At 40.8% G+C, this 19526-nt stretch overlaps 1 protein-coding gene across 1 annotated transcript in view; it reads left to right on the top strand.

The window, feature by feature from the left end:
- Nucleotides 1-69: 69 nt before the first annotated feature.
- fer1l6 (fer-1 like family member 6) overlaps nucleotides 70-19526 on the top strand; it is a 38581-nt gene continuing 19124 nt past the window's right edge. Inside the window, exons 1-15 of the mRNA XM_086144688.1 lie at nucleotides 70-161; nucleotides 4543-4628; nucleotides 5619-5718; nucleotides 6333-6387; nucleotides 10189-10320; nucleotides 10519-10581; nucleotides 10725-10803; nucleotides 11005-11161; nucleotides 11694-11880; nucleotides 12482-12583; nucleotides 12663-12753; nucleotides 12825-12942; nucleotides 13061-13298; nucleotides 14618-14726; nucleotides 19093-19318. Of these exons, the coding sequence (XP_086000814.1) occupies nucleotides 145-161; nucleotides 4543-4628; nucleotides 5619-5718; nucleotides 6333-6387; nucleotides 10189-10320; nucleotides 10519-10581; nucleotides 10725-10803; nucleotides 11005-11161; nucleotides 11694-11880; nucleotides 12482-12583; nucleotides 12663-12753; nucleotides 12825-12942; nucleotides 13061-13298; nucleotides 14618-14726; nucleotides 19093-19318 (1760 nt within the window). The 5' untranslated portion in view covers nucleotides 70-144. The remainder of the gene's footprint in view (nucleotides 162-4542; nucleotides 4629-5618; nucleotides 5719-6332; nucleotides 6388-10188; nucleotides 10321-10518; nucleotides 10582-10724; nucleotides 10804-11004; nucleotides 11162-11693; nucleotides 11881-12481; nucleotides 12584-12662; nucleotides 12754-12824; nucleotides 12943-13060; nucleotides 13299-14617; nucleotides 14727-19092; nucleotides 19319-19526) is intronic.

Here is a 19526-nt window from a genome sequence, read left to right as displayed (position 1 = left end):
TGTCTGAACAAACACTTCAGCTACCAGTCACTTGTCAGGTGGCATGACTTCTCCATCTTATGATTCTGAGTAAGTCTCAGTGCAAATATTTCCAGGCAGACTCCAGGGGTGCCTTTTCAGCTCCAGACTTTGAGTATTGGACCCATGGACCCCAAGTTAAGGTAGGAGTCGACCCAAGGCTTCGCTGCTAGCCTGGGTGATTCAACAGACTCATTTTGTTGTAAATAACACTATAAATATCTATACATTTTGGGCACTTATATTGTAAATCATTGGCGATATTATTACCTGTGGTTTTACGGTTGATGACCTTCATGAAATTTTACTGTTAGAATTTTATATTTATTTTTGGACTATTGTCACCAACAAAATTGCTACTGAGAATCAAAGCATACCCTTAGTAAAATTCTTTGTTTGCCTTGCTTGAAGTTATTAAGGTCAGAATAAGGCTATAGCTATGGTGTGTCTTGTTTTCTGAGGTAATTGGGCCACAGTTCAAATTGGGCAACAGGAAATAGGTAGTAACTTTCTTAACATTTTCATTTTTTTCATACTATTTAATACAACAGGCAAGGGACTTTACGGGAGAAACAAAGACAGCTGTCGAGGGACAAACAAATTTGGTGAACTTAATGTGAACTTAATTCTTTTCAATAATATTATCAATTTTGCCATGACCATTATGTTTTAGGGATTTTGTTAACAGCTCCTGATATGAATCCATCAATAAAGAATTGATCAGCAAACGGTCTCGCTGTGACCTGTCAATCATGTATCAGTCTACATGTCCATGAAATGCAAATTGCTGGTTCAATTGATCAGGTAAATAAAGTAAAACATACGCTGTGTATTTAATTGATCAATTGATGTTCATTGGAAAGGGGCTGACAAGAATAAGAATAAGAATAAGAATAAGAATAAGAATAACAATAACAATAACAATAACAATAACAATAACAATAACAATAACTTTATTTATCCTGAAGGAAATTGTTGTGCCAGAGTTTCAAATAAAACATAACAATAATAAATAATAGTAGGAAGGAGGGAGTATAAGAAATACAAATAAAACCATAAAGTGTCAAAGTCAAGGCTATAAAATGTATAAAGTGTTTTAAGGTCTTAAATTTGGGTTGAAAGAAACTGCAACTTATTCACAGAAATCTTCACCAAGATTTTGCTTTAGGCTTCATGTTCAAAAAGGCATTGCTGTTTGGCATTTACCCTTTTTATTCTTAATTATACTGAGATATCAGTGTTTTGTTTAAAAACTCTCTGGATGACTCTTTTTAACATCAAACCTTATAGAGGGCTAAAAATGAACTGCACCTATTGTAGATATCTGATGGACGAATCGCAGCAACCTTCAAATTTAAGCCATTTCAGCAGTTATGTGTTTATAGCATGCACATATTTACATATCATTTCAGATTTCTTTCTTTTTTTTTTTTACTTCACCTGTCAGTCAACCAACCAGACATAATGCAGAGATAGTCTTCCAATCAAGATAAACATTAACACAGTTCATTTACCATGAACACACAAATAATACTGTTTAAGAAGCTCCAGGTGAATCTTGAGTGACATGATTAAATTGAAATGTTAGTGAATATCAGTGCTGTACTTGTAAGAATGAGAAAATCTGATGTCACGTTCAGTCATCCTTATTCTGTCATCTTTCTGAATGAATTCTTGGCTTCATCGTCCTGAAGTGCTTAGAAGGTATATAGTTATGCGTATGAAAAAGACCTGATATCATGATGTTTACAAGCACATCCATCTCCACTGGAACCTCAACCGAGCAAAACAAATGAGGCATATGACGACATGTCTTTTCTTGAGAAAGGGAAAGAATGGGCCGGGGCTTAACTTATAAGTGACGGGAACAAGTTACTTATTTGGGAGAAGAAGTGAAGGTCATGACTGCTCGTGTCCTCTGGATAAAATGGTTTTGAGGTCCATCATAGCAGTTCTAATTTTTTAACCTTTGGAAGGAGACAAGAATACAGTGAATCGTCACTTGGTCAGAGAGCAAACCAAGGTTTGTTGAGGCCAGTGAGCATTTTTGACTCCAAGAACCCGAGTCCTCCTGGTATTTAAAGAAGTAAACATCTATTGCAGCCAATCCAAAATGCATCCCCACAATGAGGCCTGCAAGCTGGCAGTTTCCACATGGGTGTTTTCTGAATTTATTCTTGGTTTAACATCAAGTGGTGCTATAGCTTGAAAATACGAAGCAATTTTAGTTAGTTCTGGACATTTCACCTGAGGATATGTAGCACATAAAATCATCTCCAAGATCCATGAAACAAATGTTACTTATATGATTATAAGCAGGGTCTTGAACCCAAAGATTCGAATTGGAAACCCATGCCTAATTTCATACTGCTTGAAACCTCTTTGCAAAACGTTTAACATAAAACACATATGTATATATATGTGTGTGTGTGTTTGTTTTTGTATATGCACATATATGTATGTATATACAAAATGATATATAAAAACATATATCAATAAATATGTTTCTTAGTCCAGTCTGGAATGCAGCCTCAGGGGGGTCACAGGCCAGTATCTCCCTGAGCCAGACCCAAGTCCACATAAATGCAGAGGGTTGCGTCAGGAAGGGCATCAGGTGTAAAACTGGTGCCAAAACCAAATATGCGAATCAAACCAAAGAATCTCATATCGGTAAACAACGACCGCCATTGGTGTCAATAACCTACAGGGTACCGGTGAAAATTGGGCCACTATGGTTCGAAGAAGGAGATGAGGAAGGCGTGTTCGGAAGCAGAGAGAGAAGAGGAAAGGCAAGAGTCTGGGACCGAGAGAAGGGACTCTGAATATTGGGACAACGACAGGAAAAGTTAGATGGTTGATGATGCAGAGAAGCAAGGTGGCTACACTGTGTGTCCAGGAAACCAGGTGTAAAGGCAATAAGACTAGAAGCTTAGGAGGAGATTACAAGTTGGACTATCATGGTACTGACAGGAAGAGAAATGGAGGAGTTTATTCTGATTTCTTGTTGAAATCTTCTTGTCTTGGCAACTGGACTTGAGTTTCTTCACTTGATGATGCATCAGAGAGGCTTCTTCAGGTCTAATGATTTATGGGGAGTTTCTTAATATAATTGCCAGGATATTGGGTGGGTCTAGGTTATGGTGGCTTGCTGTGTAAATGGAAGAGTTGATCTGCAAAGACGAGGTGGGATCACATCAGGAATCAGCTTTGAGCCCTTTCTTGTTTGCGGAGGTGATGGACAGGCTGACAGATGAGGTTAGACAGGAATCTCAATGGAGCATGACGTTTGCAGATGACACTGTGATCTGTAGTGAGAGACGGAAAGAAAATCTGGAGATGTGGAGGTATGTTCTCGAAAGGAGAGGAATGAAGGTTAGTCACGTAAAGAAAGAATATATGTGTGTGAATGAGAGGAATCTGAGTAGAACTGTGAAGCTACCGGGAGTGGAGATCAAGAAGTTAGAGATTTATGGACATAGTGAGAGAGGATATGAAGGTAGCTGGTGTGAGAGAGGAGGATACAGAGAATAGGGTTAGAAGGAGAAGGTTGGTTTGCTGTGGTGACACCTGAAGGGAGAAGCCGAAAGGAAAAGAGGAAGAAGTTAGTCCAGACTGGATCCAGTCCCAATCCTTGTTTTAACATTCATCCCCACTACCAGGACAATAAATGATGACAAAAAAAAAATGACATGCTGTTTCTTTTTTTGTTAGCTGAATACTGCAGTATATAGTCACTGTGATCATTTAAATGGAAGGTTATGCTTGCTAGTTTCTTTAACCCTTGTGTTGTCTTGCGGGTCAAAAGTGACCCACTACCATATTTAGCTGTAGAAAAAACACCTTAACCTACTTTTTTCCAACTTGAAATTTAATGACTTTTCCTAAAGAGACCCCATGATTAGAAAAAGTGATACTTCTTTTTTGTTTGTGTTTCCATGTGGGCTGTACACCACTAGGGTACAAAGATGTCTTATGGGTCCTTTTTGACCTGTAGGACAAGGGGGGTAAACACAATGTTAAGATCACACAAGGGTTAAAAGAAAGAGAACAAGCATTTACTTTCATTGTATTTTCAACAATTCCCCACCAGAATTAAGGCACGATATAAATCAAACAAATATTGCTAAACTGATCTTATTCTGTTGATATTGCTTTTTTTTTAATTAATAGCAGCTCCACACCAGAAATGCTGAATTATTTGATCTTTATTACCCCATTTTGACTATGATGATGGTTGCACCATGTGAGCCTCTGCCTACTTACCTATTTATTTATCAATTTATCAACTATTCATTTTCATGTGGCCTGAGAAAAGACATCATTTACATAGACCATTATAGTATTAGCTCATGCAGATGTTTTTTTTGTTCTTTTACTGTCATGTTACAAATTCTCTTCTTAGCATAATCACAAATACAAAATGTGTATTCGATTGACAAGTAATCTATAGAGCAGTTTTTACAGATAAATTTACATTACAAAATAAGATCAGCTTGACAAAAAGTCTCTACATTCTGTCTGCAGAAAAGCCAAGAATATGTTTGGCCTGAAAGGAAAGAAGAAGAAGAAAGTCAATACAGGCCTGATCCTGGCAAACAAGTCAGCTTTGGGTGAGGCCTGCATGTCAAACACAGACACAAGAATACCTGCCTTCTTTACAGTGTACAAGGGAGTAATTACTCTTGTAGTATTGTGACTAACCCTTGTTAAACAGTCACATGTTCAGGACAAGACAGTATTAGGTCACTATCATAATATTGTGTTTCATGGACTTTATATAAACCCCGGGAGTTGTCTTGAGTTCAGTCTGTTCAGTCTTAAATGTTATCTCCTCTAACATGATATTTAGGAGATCAAATTTTGCTCAAAGCTCTTCACACCTTACATTTCATTACATTTTATCTCCTTATGTGGCAACAAAATAAGATGCCATCAAAATATCAAAACTCTGACAAAAGTGAACAAGGTGCTGAATAGAAATAAAAATGTAAACATATATAGATAATTAAATACTTATAGTCTATTAATAAGTACAGTGTGATTTCTTTTGATATATATTTCAGTGGGCTTGATTTATCATAGTTTGTCCACTGAGTACATTTAGAAATCATGAACAAAATAATCAATCTTAACAAAAAAAAATGGAAAGTACCAATTTGCATACCCTGGGATTTATTCATGCAATGCCCCTGGGAATTGTATGAATGATGCAATGCAATGAGTGATGCCCCATCACTCAGTAAAATTAGCTGACTGTCCACATGTCAGTATTTTTTCACTTTCACTAAAACCTTTTGATAAAAAATAAATTAAAAAAAAAAAAATAAAAAAATAAAAATAAAAATTATGCATAGCTTTCAACACTTGCTTAGGTTCCCCAAACACATCTTAGGGAGTTAAAGATTAAGGCTAAGGTTAAGATGGGCAACTTACTTAAATACATCTCTATTAATATGTCATGTAGTGTCATGTATGAGTTTAACATGACTGACTGTTCAGTGTATGTTGACATAAAGTCAGAGTTTGTGTGTGTGTGTGTGTGTTTCTGTGTTTGTGTGTGCATGCACTGGCGAACTAATGTAATCTGTGCTTTTATTTAGATGAGGAAGAGCAGCTGCAAAAGGAGACATCTAGCCTGCTGGAAGGAGAAGACACAGAGGACCAACCTATTAGAAGCAGAATAATACCAAACACTAAGAGGTATTTTCACAACACATATTACTGTTATTATTTTCATCTTCTTTGCTCAGGATGTTAACATTGTTGGGAAAAGATTATATTGATCCACCTGTGTGTCTTGGTAACACTGATTTTTTTTCTATCTATCTATCTATCTATCTATCTATCTATCTATCTATCTATCTATCTATCTATCTATCTATCTATCTATCTATCTATCTATCTATCTATCTATCTATCTATCTATCTATCTATCTATCTATCTATCTATCTATCTATCTATCTATGTTAAATTTACAGTAAATATACGTCAGTGATTTATTTTGTTCTTTCTTCTGAACAAATACGTGGGAATGGTGACAATTATTTATGGTGCATTCCTGTTAAACTGGCTAATTTTCACATATTACTGACATTTTACATAGGGTTAGCATGTTCAGGGCTAAAGTCCTGATCACAAAGTGGCTACGTAGGGGACAAACAAACAAAAATATCTTCAGTAAAGTAAAAGTGAATAGAATAATTCTTTCCTGCAGATATTTCTTCATGTCAACATATTGACTTCAAGTTATGCACTTGAATTTGGCATGACAATAATGAGGGTGTATTTTATGAAAGTCTCTGTTTTCTTACAGGTTCAAGCTGCAAACTTGTATCCAGGAATCTGAAAAGAAACCACAGAGATTTCAGGTAATAGTTAAAAAGAACACAGTGGTATGCATTAATATTATTTCATTTTATTCCCACGCTCTTCTACAATATATTTCTTATATAATAATAATAATAATAATAATAATAATAATGATAATAATGATAATAATAATGATAATAATAATAATCTTATTTAAGGCAAATTACTCGACACTCAAGAACACCATACAGACATATACATATAATTCCTGCCTGGCAGCTCCAATTCCAGCATCCGCCTACCAATAATTCACTATCCTGATCCTCTCCATCCTTGTCACTACAGAGAGACAAGCGAACCTCAACATCTTCACCTCTGTGACCTCCAGCTCTGCCTCCTGTCTTTTCATCATCATCACAGTTTCGAAACCGAATCGCATCACTGGTCTCACCACTGTCTTGTACACCTTTCCTTTCATTCTGGCTGACAGTCTTCGATTGCATTGTACTGCGACACTTTTCTCCACACATTCCAACCTGCTTGAACTCGTTTCTTTACCTCTTTTCCAGACTCTGTTGCTCTGGACTGTTGACCCCAAGTACCTGAAATCCTCCAACTTCTTGATCTCCACTTCCTGTAGCCTCACCGTTCCACCCGGGTTCCTCTCATTCACACACATATATTCTGTCTTGCTGTGACTAAACTTCATTCCTTTCCTTTCCAGAGCATACCTCCACCTCTCTAGATTTTCCTCTACCTGTTGTCTGCTCTCACTACAGATCACAATGTCATCTGCAAACATCATGATCCATGGAGATTCCTGTCTAACCTCATCTGTCAGCCTGTCCATCACCATTGCCAACAAGAAGGGGCTCAGAGCTGATCCCTGATGGAGTCCCACCTCCACCTTGAACTTCTCTGATACACCTACAGCACACCGCACCACATCTCACAGCAAGCATACATGTCCTGCACCAGTCTAACATACTTCTCTGCCACTCAAGACTTCCTCATACAATCTTAGAGTTCCTCCTTTGGCACCCTGTTGTATGCTTTTTCTAGGTCTTCAATAGTGCAATACAGCTCTCTGACCTTCTCTGTACTTAACTATTAGCATTCTCAAAGCAAATACTGCATCTGGAGTACGCTCTCAGCATGAAGCAGTACTGCTGCTTACAAATGCTGACCTCTGCTCTCAGTCAAGTTTCGACTACTCTTTCTTTCAAACAACTTCAATGTTTGGCTCATCAACTTTATCCCTCGAAAGTTGCCGCAATTCTGCACATCCCCCTTATTCTTAAAAATGGGCACCATCACACTTGTCCTCCACTCCTCAGGCATCTCCTCATTATCTATGATCCTGTTGAATAATTTTAATAATTTAAATAATTTAGGAGTTGCAGCGAGTTTCGCAGCCTCTCCTTGACACTTCCATACCTCCACGGGTATATCATCAGGACCAACTGCCTTTCTACTCTTCATCCTCTTCAGTGCCTTCTTCACTTCACTTTTCTGTTTTTTTGTGGTCTACAATAGTCACCTCTTCTGCCCTTCCCTCTCTTTCATTTTCCTCATTCATCAGCTCTTCAAAGTAATCTTTCCATCTTCCCATCACTCTTCGAGCATCTGTCAATACATTTCCTTCTTTATCCTTTGCCACCCAGACCTGCTGTACATTCTTTCCCCCTCTATCTCTCTGTTTTACCAACCTGCATAAATAATTCCCTCTTTTCTTATTGTCCAAATGAGCATTCAAGTCATTGTACGGCACTTTGTCTTGCCTTTGCTACCTCTATCTTTACCTTACACTGTATCTCCCTGTACTCCTGTCTGCTCTCTTCGGTCCCCTCAGTGTCCCACTTCTCTGCTAACGGCTTTCTCTGTATATATTCCTATACTTCGTCATTCCACCACCAAGTCTCTCTATTTACTTTCCTTCAAGAGTACTCCCTCTTCTCTTCCTGATCAGATTAGTTGTAGTTGTCCAGTCATCTGGAAGCTCTCCCTGACCACCAAGGGCCTTTCTCAACTCCTCCCTGAAAACCATACAACACTGCTCTTTTTCCAGCTTCCACCACTTTTTCCTCTGCTCTGCCTTTGTCCTCTTGACCACCACCCTATATTGTCTGGCTAAACTCTCACCAACAATTACTTTGCTGTCACTGACCTCTTTCAGATTAATTTGTCCATACAAGATGTAGTCTTCCTGCATGCGCCTACCTCCGCTCTTATAAGTTATCCTATGCTGTTCACTACAGCATAGTTCACGATGTTCACTACAGCCATTTCCGTCCTTTTGCAAAATCTACCACCATCTGTCCCTCTGCATTCCTATCCTGGATACCAAACCTGCCCATCACTTCTAAATCCCCTCTATTGCCTTCACCAACATGTCCATTGAAGTCTGCACCAATTACTACCCACTCATTTCTGGGAATATTCTGCATCACTTCATCCAACTCATTCCAGAACTTCTCCTTCTCTTCAGATTCACATCCCATCGGTGGGGCATAGCCACTAACAACATTGATCGTCACACCTTCAATTTCCAGTTTCAGACTCATAAGTCTATCTAACATTCTTTTCCCCCTTCAGAACGTTCCTAACAAACTCCTCCTTCAAGACAACTCCTACTCCATTTCTTTTCCTGTCAGTACAATGATAGTACAACTTAAAACCTGCATACGTTTACTTACTAACGTTACACGTTAAACGTTAAAAAAAGTAACACCAACTCTAACGTTGGGTATATGTTACCCAATACAAGATACTGGATAAAATATAGTTTTCATCAATTTATAGATGGGCCGATGGGAGGAGGGAAACAAACATACAATTGATAACATCAGTGAGCAGCCTGAAGCTACCCAAGGACCCATGAAACTCAATGGCAACACAATGAAAATCACATGACAAGAATTGTGTGGGTGAAAATCACCTGACGTTAGTGTTCAAGGGTTGAGCTTCTGGCATAACTACCTTTCCACCTGGTCTCCTGGGCACACCTTCCTTCTCTGCATCATGTCAACCAACTCTCTACCTTTACCTGTCATTGTCCCAATATTCAGACTCCCTACTCTCAGTCCCAGACTCTTCCCTTTCCTCTTCTCTCGCTGCTTTTTAACATGCCTGACTCCTCTCCTTCTTTGGCCCACAGTTGCCCAATTTCCAGTGGTACCCTGTAGACAATTGGCACCAATGACAGTCGTTTTTAACCTGGGCCTAGACTGATCCAGTATTAGAGTTGATTCAACTCTTCCATTTACACAGCAAGCCACCATAACTTAGACCCACTGAAGTTGCCAAGACAAGAAGATTTCCACAAGAATTCAGAATAAACTCCTCCTTCAAGATAACTCCTCCACTTCTCTTCCTGTCAGTACCATGATAGTACAACTTAAAATCTCCTCCCAAGCTTGTAGTCTTATTGCCTTTACACCTGGTTTCCTGGACACGCAGTGTAGCCACCTTGCTTCTCTGCATCATCAACATTGTCCAAATATTCAGAGTCCCTACTCTCAGTCTCAGACTCTTGCCTTTCCTCTTCTCTCTCTGCTTCCGAATACACCTTCCTCATCTCCTTCTTCGAACCACAGTAGCCCAATTTTCACCGGTACCCTGTAGGTTATTGACACCACTGGCGGTCGTTGTTAACCCAGGCCTCGACCGATATGAGATTCTTAGGTTTGATTTGCATATTTGGTTTCAGCACAAGTGTTACACCGCCCTTACGGACCTAACCCTCTGCATTTATGTGGGCTCAGGACCGACTCAGGGAGACACTGGCCTGTGACCCCATAGGCTGCGTTACACACACACACACCTATATCTATATATATATAAATCTCTATGTCCTACAGATTGCCATTAACATCACAGAGGCAAAGCAACTGGTGGGTGAGAACATTGATCCAAGCGTAGTGATTGAGATTGGCGATGAGAAAAAGCAGACCTCAGTCAAAGAAGGAACCAACGCTCCCTTTTTCAATGAGGTAGGAATGAAAGTAAAGCAGAAAATATCTTATATCTTGCTTATTTTTCATGAATGAAACATCAATGCCTGTCAAATATTTAGAATGTGTGAGTTAGTCATCTTTATTCCCTATCAAAATGGCCAACAAAATATCATGCTCTTGGCAAAATATGAATCCAGAAAGTTCTCACTTTCACCCTTCTCATCTTTCCACCAGTATTTCGTGTTTGACTTCTTCTCCCACAAAGAGGTATTTTTCGACAGAGTAATCAAACTGACGGTGAGCTCTTAGAACATCTGCACATTCATTATTAATAATTCACATTTGTAAATACTACATCACACGAGTACATAAGGATACAGATCCTAAAGCTCACATACTCTCTGCTTTAGTGTAATCTTCATGTTGCTTTATTTCTCCAGGTGATGCATTCTAAAATGCTGAGGAGCTTCTGTGTTGGCTCCTTTAAGATAGATGTGGGGACAGTCTATAAGCAACCAGGTTTGCAGTACTAAACAATACATACCTGCATATACAGTATAAGTTAAAAAAAAGTCAAAAATAAATGTTTACCCACGACTGCAGATGATATGTGCTCTGGATGATGTGTTTCAAATAATTGAGCAAAGTGATAATTAGTGGAGTACAAACATTATATTCTTTTTCACTTTCCTTTACTTGAACCATTCTGTTTCTTCCCAGGTCATCAATTCACCAATAAATGGGCGATACTGACTTATCCTGGTGACTTTAGCACTGGGATAAAAGGCTATGTCAAGTGTGACATCAGTGTCTCAACAAAGGGAAATGCTATACAGCCTGGAGTCAAATCAAGTGATGCTGAAGAGCAAATAGACAAGTGAGAGACCTTGACCTTTCAAGATAATGTCTTCTTCTTCTTCTTCTTTCGGCTTTTCCCGTTAGGGGTCGCCACAGCGAGTCAACTTTCTCCATCTAACCCTATTCTCTGTATCTTCCTCTCTCACACCAGCTACCTTCATATCCTCTCTCACTACGCCCATAAACCTTCTCTTTGGTCTTCCTCGAGACCTCTTGCCTGGCAGCTCCAATTCCAGCATCCGTCTACCAATATATTCACTATCTCTTCTCTGTACATGACCGAACCATCTCAGTCTGGCTTCTCTGACCTTCTCTCCGAAACATCGAACATGTGCCGTCCCTCTGATAGACTCATTCCTGATCCTCTCCATCCTGGTCACTCCCAAAGGGAACCTCAACATCTTCATCTCTGCAACCTCTAGTTCTGCCTGCTGTCTTTTGGTCATTGTGATTATGGCAATTTCAGATTTCAGAGTTCTGCAGAGTTGACTAACTATTTACCTGCCATGCCTCAGTAGAATTATGGGTTGTTCTCCATGTCTTTTTCTCAGAAACTTTCTGATACCTGAGGGGTTTCCCGCTGAGCGACCCTGGGCTCGTTTCTATGTCAAGGTGTACAGGGCAGAGAGTCTTCCAAGGAACAACTCTAGTATTATGGCCAATGTCACAAAGGCCTTCATAGGACAAAACACAGCACTGATCGACCCATATGTTGTTGTTAGCTTCTTCAAACAAGTGGTGAGTGCAGCGTCTATTAGAGGTAATTGACCTGTGAATGCAGAAGTGGTTGACAAGCAAAAAGGAAAGAATACAAGATAATACAAGTTATATTAGGCCATGGACTGAGGGGTAACTACACTGCTCAAAAAAATAAAGGGAACACTTAAAAAACACATCTTAGATCTAAATGAATGAAATATTCTTATGAAATACTTTGCTCTTTACACAGTTGAATGTGCTGACAACAAAATCACCCAAAAATGATCAATGGAAATCAAATGTATCAACCCATGGAGGTCTGGATGAGGAATCACACTCAAAATTAAAGTGTAAAAACACACTCCAGGCTGATCCAACTTTGATGTAATGTCCTTAAAACAAGTCAAAATGAATCCGTGTTGCTTCCTGAGTGGACACTATGATTTCACACAAGTGGGATTGACTTGGAGTTACATTGTGTTGTTCAAGTGTTCCCTTTATTTTTTTGAGCAGTATATATAAAACTCTTTGGCATTTACCATCTAAATACACACCAGGGGAGAAAAGTTCTTTGTAAACAAACGCCAACGTTTTCTTAGTTAAATAAAGGCCCTCCTTCTTCTCTCATTTTGTCTCTTAGGGCCGCACATCCACACAGAGGTCGACGGCAGACCCAGTTTGGAATGAACAGATCGTCTTTACGGAAATGTTCCCACCTTTATGCCAGAGAATGAAGATCCAAGTTAATTTCTATCAGTTTAAATGATATACTTAACAAAATATGAAAATACTTACATTACATCGTGTGCCTATCCACACAGGTTTGGGACGAGGGAAGCATGAGTGATGTCGCCATTGGAACTCATTTCTTTGACCTGAGACGAATCTCCAACGAACAGGATGGTGACAGAGGTAAAGAGCGGTGAAGGCTTTTTTAACTTTTTAGATATATTGTCCTTCTCTGTCCTCCCGTCTTTTTTCAGGGTTTTTACCAACCTTCGGTCCTGCTTGGATCAACCTGTATGGCTCCGCGAGGAACTTTTCACTTGGCGATGATTCGGCAGAGCTAAATGAGGGCATTGGAGAGGGCATTTCATACAGGTTAATAAGGATGATATAAACAAACAAAAAAAAAAACACATGTGATTGAATGTCAAACCAAATCTTGGGATTATCAAATCATAAAAAAACTGAATAATCCAATTCTTGATTCTGCAAGAGGTCGGATCTACCTGGAGCTGGCTGTGGAGATCTTGCTAGGTGGTGGAGGCAATGAGTCCAAACTCATGCGAATGATCAAGCCTGTGAAAGACACCAAAGGAGGAAAGGCAGGAGAGAAGGATGGTAAAAGTCCAATTGGGGGAGGACCTGGAGGACCTGGAGGTGGAGGAGCAGCCGATGATGACAAAGGCAAAGCAGCAGCAGCAGAGGTTCTACCCGTGGAAGCTCCCCTTGCGGTGAGAAGGGCAGTGAAATTTGCGGTGATCTGCAAAATGGAAGGATTTGACAAGCATGAGTGTTATGGACCAAACACTAAGAATCTATCAAAAACTGCCAATGTAGTGCTTCCATTCTTAGCCATGGCCCATAATGGTTCTCCTTGATCATGGCATCTTCTTCTTCTTCTTCTTCTCTTATCGGCTTTTTCCTTCCGGGGTCAGAACCCCATTCTCTGTATCCTCCTCTCTTACACCAACAGCCTTTGTGGGGGCAGTTGGTGTAAGAGAGGATGTTTCCATTGGTACCCTGTAGGTCATCGGTACCAATTTTAGTCGTTGTTAACCTGGGCCTTGACCGATCCGGTATGATCTGGTTATTAGATTTGATTTGCATGTTTGGTTTTGGCAAAAGTTTTACGCCGGGTGCCCATTCTGACGCAACCGTCTGCATTTATCCAGGCTTGGGAGCTCAGGGAGACACCGGCCGGTGCCACCCTGAGGCTGCATTTCCTTAATCATGCCATATTATGGTATACAATAACTATGTTGTGGTACTGACACTGGTACTGTGGTACTTTTGTCTCAGGCTAAGACTCTTGGCTACCAAACCTTTCTCTGCTTTCCTTGTCAAGGTATCTATGTCGACTTGCCCTTGTCCTCAATCTGGGTCAATTTTATTATTTTTGCCTTCGCTCAAAAACCATTATACCAATGGCACCGCACCGGCCACTCAGTGAAACAAGTCACATTGAATATCTTTAGCAGTCTAGAATTGGCTAACACATCTGATCAGACAGAATACATTCCATACCATCAACTGTATATAATGAAAGAGGTGTATTCAAGCATTGCTATATTATTTACAACTACACCTGTACAGCCATCTGACAACGCTATGGCTCACAGCTGTGGTGGCCACTATTCACTAAGCAATATATCACTGTATTGTTACAATTTGGGGATTTGTTTCTCACAATTTTTTCTAAAAGTGAAAATGTTTAATATAAATATTGAATACCACAAGAGAAGATTCCACAGGAGAGGATTGTACAGAAGAATGGTGAACATAAAGGGGTCATTATTAATGCAAGATGAATGTTGTGTGATCATCGCAGGCACCAGGAGAGCCTCTTTATCTCATGTTAAACATCTATTACATTATAGCAACTTCTAAATAATTCTCTGGCAAATACATAACTTGGAACTGTGAGATTAATTTTAATTTATCAACAATGACCTGTGACAGTCAAAGATGATGCATACAGTTTTTGTTTTATATAAACATGACAAATAGCATGCGGACAGATATTTGATTGAATTGTAATGTTTATTTCCAGATGAATGAAAATAACACGGAGAGTTTCCTGCTGTTTGGTGCAATATTTGAAGCCACCATGATTGACAGGAAAATTGGAGACAAGCCCATTTGCTTCGAGTTCTCATTGGGTGAGTCCCAGACAAAAGTGGTCAAATGCATAAAGGCAACCTTTAATAAAAAATGATGTTAATTATAAATTGTCATCTTTATTAATCTAATTGTTCAAGCTGAACTCTTCTTCTTCTTCTTCTTCTTCTTTCGGCTTTTCCCGTTAGGGGTCGCCACAGCGAGTCAACTTTCTCCATCTAACCCTATTCTCTGTATCTTCCTCTTTCACACCAACTACCTTCATATCCTCTCTCACTACATCCATAAATCTTCTCTTTGGTCTTCCTCGAGACCTCTTGCCTGGCAGCTCCAATTCCAGCATCCGTCTACCAATATATTCACTATCTCTTCTCTGTACATGACCGAACCATCTCAGTCTGGCATCTCTGACCTTCTCTCCAAAACATCGGACATGTGCCGTCCCTCTGATAGACTCATTCCTGATCCTCTCCATCCTGGTCACTCCCAAAGAGAACCTCAACATCTTCATCTCTGCAACCTCTAGTTCTGCCTGCTGTCTTTTGGTCATTGTAACAGTTTCTAGTCCATACATCATCGCTGGTCTCACCACTGTCTTGTACACCTTTCCTTTTATTCTGGCCGATAGTCTTCTATCACATAGTACCCCTGACACTTTTCTCCACCCATTCCAACCTGCTTGGACCCGTCTCTTCACCTCTTTTCCGCACTCTCCGTTGCTCTGGACTGTTGACCCTAAGTACCTGAAATCCTCCAGCTTCTTGATCTCCACTCCCTGTAGCCTCACCGCTCCACCCGAGTTCCTCTCATTCACACACATATATTCTGTCTTGCTGCGACTAACTTTCATTCCTCTCCTTTCCAGAGCATACCTCCACCTCTCTAGATTTTTCTCTACCTGTTTTCTGCTCTCACTACAGATCACAATGTCATCCGCAAACATCATGGTCCTCATCTGTCAGCCTATCCATCACCATTGCGAACAAGAAGGGGCTCAGAGCTGATCCCTGATGGAGTCCCACCTCCACCTTGAACTTCTCTGTTACCCCTACAGCACACCGTACCAGTGTCTCACAGCTAGCATACATGTCCTGCACCAGTCTAACATACTTCTCTGCCACTCCAGACTTCCTCATACAATACCAGAGCTCCTCTCTTGGCACCCTGTCATATGCTTTTTCTAGGTCTACAAAAACGCAATGCAACTCCCTCTGGCCTTCTCTGTACTTTTCTATTAGCATTCTCAACGCAAATACTGCATCTGTAGTACTCTTCCTAGGCATGAAGCCATACTGCTGTTCACAAATGCTGACTTCTGCTCTCAGTCTAGTTTCCACTACTCTTTCCCATAACTTCATTGTATGGCTCATCAACTTTATCCCTCTGTAGTTGCCACAATTCTGCACATCCCCTTTATTCTTAAAAATAGGCACCATCACACTTTGTCTCCATTCTTCAGGCATCTTCTCACTCTCTAAGATCCTGTTGAATAATCTAGTCAGGAAATCTACCGCTGCCTCTCCTAGACACTTCCACACCTCCACAGGTATATCATCAGGACCAACTGCTTTTCCACTCTTCATCCTCTTCAATGCCTTCCTCACTTCACTTTTACTCATTTTTGCTACTTCGTGGTCTACGATAATCACCTCTTCTACCCTTGCCTCTCTTTCATTTTCCACATTCATCAGTTCTCCAAAGTACTCTTTCCATCTTCCCATCACTCTTCTAGCATCTGTCAATACATTTCCCTCTCTGTCCTTTATCACCCGGACCTGTTGTACATCCTTTCCATCTTTATCTCTCTGTTTCGCCAACCTGTATAGATCATTCTCACCCTCCTTACTATCCAACCGAGCATACAAGTCATCATAAGCCCTTTGTTTTGCCTTTGCTACCTCTATCTTTACCTTTCGCCGCACCTCCCTGAACTCCTGTCTGTTCTCTTCAGTCCTCTCAGTATCCCACTTCTTCGCTAACCGCTTTCTCTGTATACACTCCTGCACTTCCTCATTCCACCACCAAGTCTCCTTATCTACTTTCCTTCCAGATGACACACCAAGTACTCTTCTACCTGTCTCCCTGATAACACTAGCTGTTGTTGTCCAATCATCTGGAAGCTCACCCTGACCATCCAGACCCTTTCTCAATTCCTCCCTGAAAACCATGCAACACTCCTCCCTTTTCAGCCTCCACCATTTTGTCCTCTGCTCTGCCTTTGTCCTCTTCATCTTCCTTGTCACCATAGTCATCCTACAAACCACCATCCTATGCTGTCTGGCTACACTCTCACCTACAACTACTTTGCAGTCACTGATCTCTTTCAGGTTACCTCGTCTATACAAGATGTAGTCTACCTGCGTGCTCCTGCCTCCGCTCTTATAAGTTACCCTATGTTCCTGTTTTTTCTGGAAAAAGGTGTTCACTACAGCCATTTCCATCCTTTTTGCAAAATCTACCACCATCTGTCCCTTGGCATTCCTATCCTGGATACCAAATCTGCCCATCACTTCTTCATCCCCTCTATTGCCTTCACCGACATGTCCATTGAAGTCTGCACCAATGACCACTCTCTCATTTCTGGGAATATTCTGCATCACTTCATCCAACTCATTCCAGAACTTCTCCTTCTCTTCAGATTCACATCCCACCTGCGGGGCATAGCCACTAACAACATTGAGCATCACACCTTCAATTTCCAGTTTCAGACTCATAAGTCTATCTGACATTCTTTTCACCTCTAGGACGCTCCTAACAAACTCCTCCTTCAAGATAACTCCTACTCCATTTCTCTTCTTGTCAGTACCATAATAGTACAACTTAAAGCCTGCTTCTAAGCTTCTAGCCTTACTACCTTTCCACCTGGTCTCCTGGACACACAGTATATCCACCTTCCTTCTCTGCATCATGTCGACCAGCTCTCTACCTTTTCCTGTCATAGTCCCAACATTCAAAGTCCCTACTCTCAGTCCCAGACTCTTTCCCTTCCTCCTCTCTCTCTGCTTCCGAACACGCACTCCTCCTCTTCTTCTTGTTCTTGTTCTTCGACCCACAGTAGCCCAATTTCCATTAGTACCCTGTAGGTCATCAGTACCAATGGCGGTCGTTGTTAACCCAGTCCGCGACCGATCCGGTATGGTATAGTTTTGGTTGTCTCGCATATTTGGTTTTGGCAAAAGTTTTACGCCGGATGCCCTTCCTGACGCAACCCTCTGCATTTATCCGGGCTTGGGACCGGCACAGAGAGACACTGCTCCGTGTCCTCCCAAGGCAGGCTTGGAGAGACACGGGCCAGTGCCGCCCTGAGGCTGCATTTAATTGTTCAAGCTGAACTCAATGTTGCCTAATATTTAAGCCATTTAATTTATTCAACATATTATTTCATCTTAGTTTTTACTTATACTTGAGTCATCTTATAAACTGTTAGATAATATTTTTGAATATGTTTCAGTTGATTTTCTTTTCCTTTCAGCATTTTCCTTCAGGGGTCGCCACAGCAAATCAACCTCCTCCATCTAACCTTATTCTCTCCACCCTCTTCTCTCACACCAACTAGCTTCATGTTCTCTTCCAGTATCTCCATAAGTCTTTTCTTTGGCCTTCCTCTAGTGCAGTGGTTCTTAACCTTGTTGGAGGTACTGAACCCCACCTGTTTTACATGCGCATTCACCGAACCCTTTTTTATTGGATCGAGGATCGGTTCGTTGATGGGTACAAAGAACAGGCAGAGTAGCCTTTTCATGGAATCTGGCTCCCTTCACCTTGAATTCAGCAAGCGCTATGTTCTTGTAGTTCCCATCTCCATGCAGCTGAAGGAAGCCTTCCCTTAGTTTTGCCGGTGCTGGACTGGAATTGCTCATCTTGTCATTCCAAATCATGCGGTTAGGACATCGATTCCAATCTCGTTCCGTCATACATGTGAATCCGTATTGTACGTGTTCTTCCGACCGCTTTCTTTTTTTGCCCGACATAATTAGTATGAAGGGATTAAAATATTAAGAAAGAAATCACATGACGTACCATCACGACAGTCACAAGTTGCAACAACTGAGCGCGCCAAAATCCCTGCAGCACGGATAGGCCGAGCTATGTAGCGTGATCACCTGCTGCCAGTGATGTCATCACCAATGTGTGTCTTGACCTCCGCCGAACCCCTGAGACTGACCCGCCGAACCCCTGGGGTTCGATCGAACCCAGGTTAAGAACCACTGTTCTAGTGACTGGAAGTTCCAACCTCAGCATTCTTCTACCAACATATTCACTATCACTCCTCTGCACATGACCCAACCATCTTAGTCTGGCTTCTCTGAACTTATCTCCAAAACATGTAACATGTGCTGTCCCTCCGATTGAATACGTTTCAGTTAATAAAAGTTTTTTTTTTTTTTTTTTCGTTTCTTCTCCGAGGTATTTGTGGGAATGTCCAAGAGCAAGTGGCTCAACCTGGCCTCAGTGCCAGCCCCGCAGTCAGTCGTAGGAAAGCTGCAGACAGCAGCAACACTTCAGGCTCCTCCAGTCCGGCTCAGTCCACCTCCCTCAACACACCCCTCCTGCCCAGAAACACCCAGGATTCCACCTGCTCTCCCTGGTCCTCTACACCTCCTGCAAAACCACTCATCGTTGAAGGAAACAGGTCGAGTCATTGTGATATATTAACCTGATGCCTTGATTCCTCATTGAATACACTATGCATACTATGGTATTTTGCTACACAGCCTTCTTTTAAAATCTGCAACAATTTATTATGGTGCAATTCAAGTCTACGTAGCAAATAGTAACTTCCCTTTATTACTCAAGTATTTCAATATTTTTAAATTAAATGTTACAAAAAGAATCAGTAC

This window comes from Fistularia commersonii, chromosome 4 (genome assembly GCF_037954325.1).
Source record: "Fistularia commersonii isolate RoL2024-O1a breed Wild chromosome 4, RoL_Fcom_v1.0, whole genome shotgun sequence".
NCBI classification, from domain to species: Eukaryota; Metazoa; Chordata; class Actinopteri; order Syngnathiformes; family Fistulariidae; genus Fistularia; species Fistularia commersonii.
Note: the sequence above shows the minus strand (reverse complement) of the source record. Positions and strands in the feature narration are given on the sequence as shown.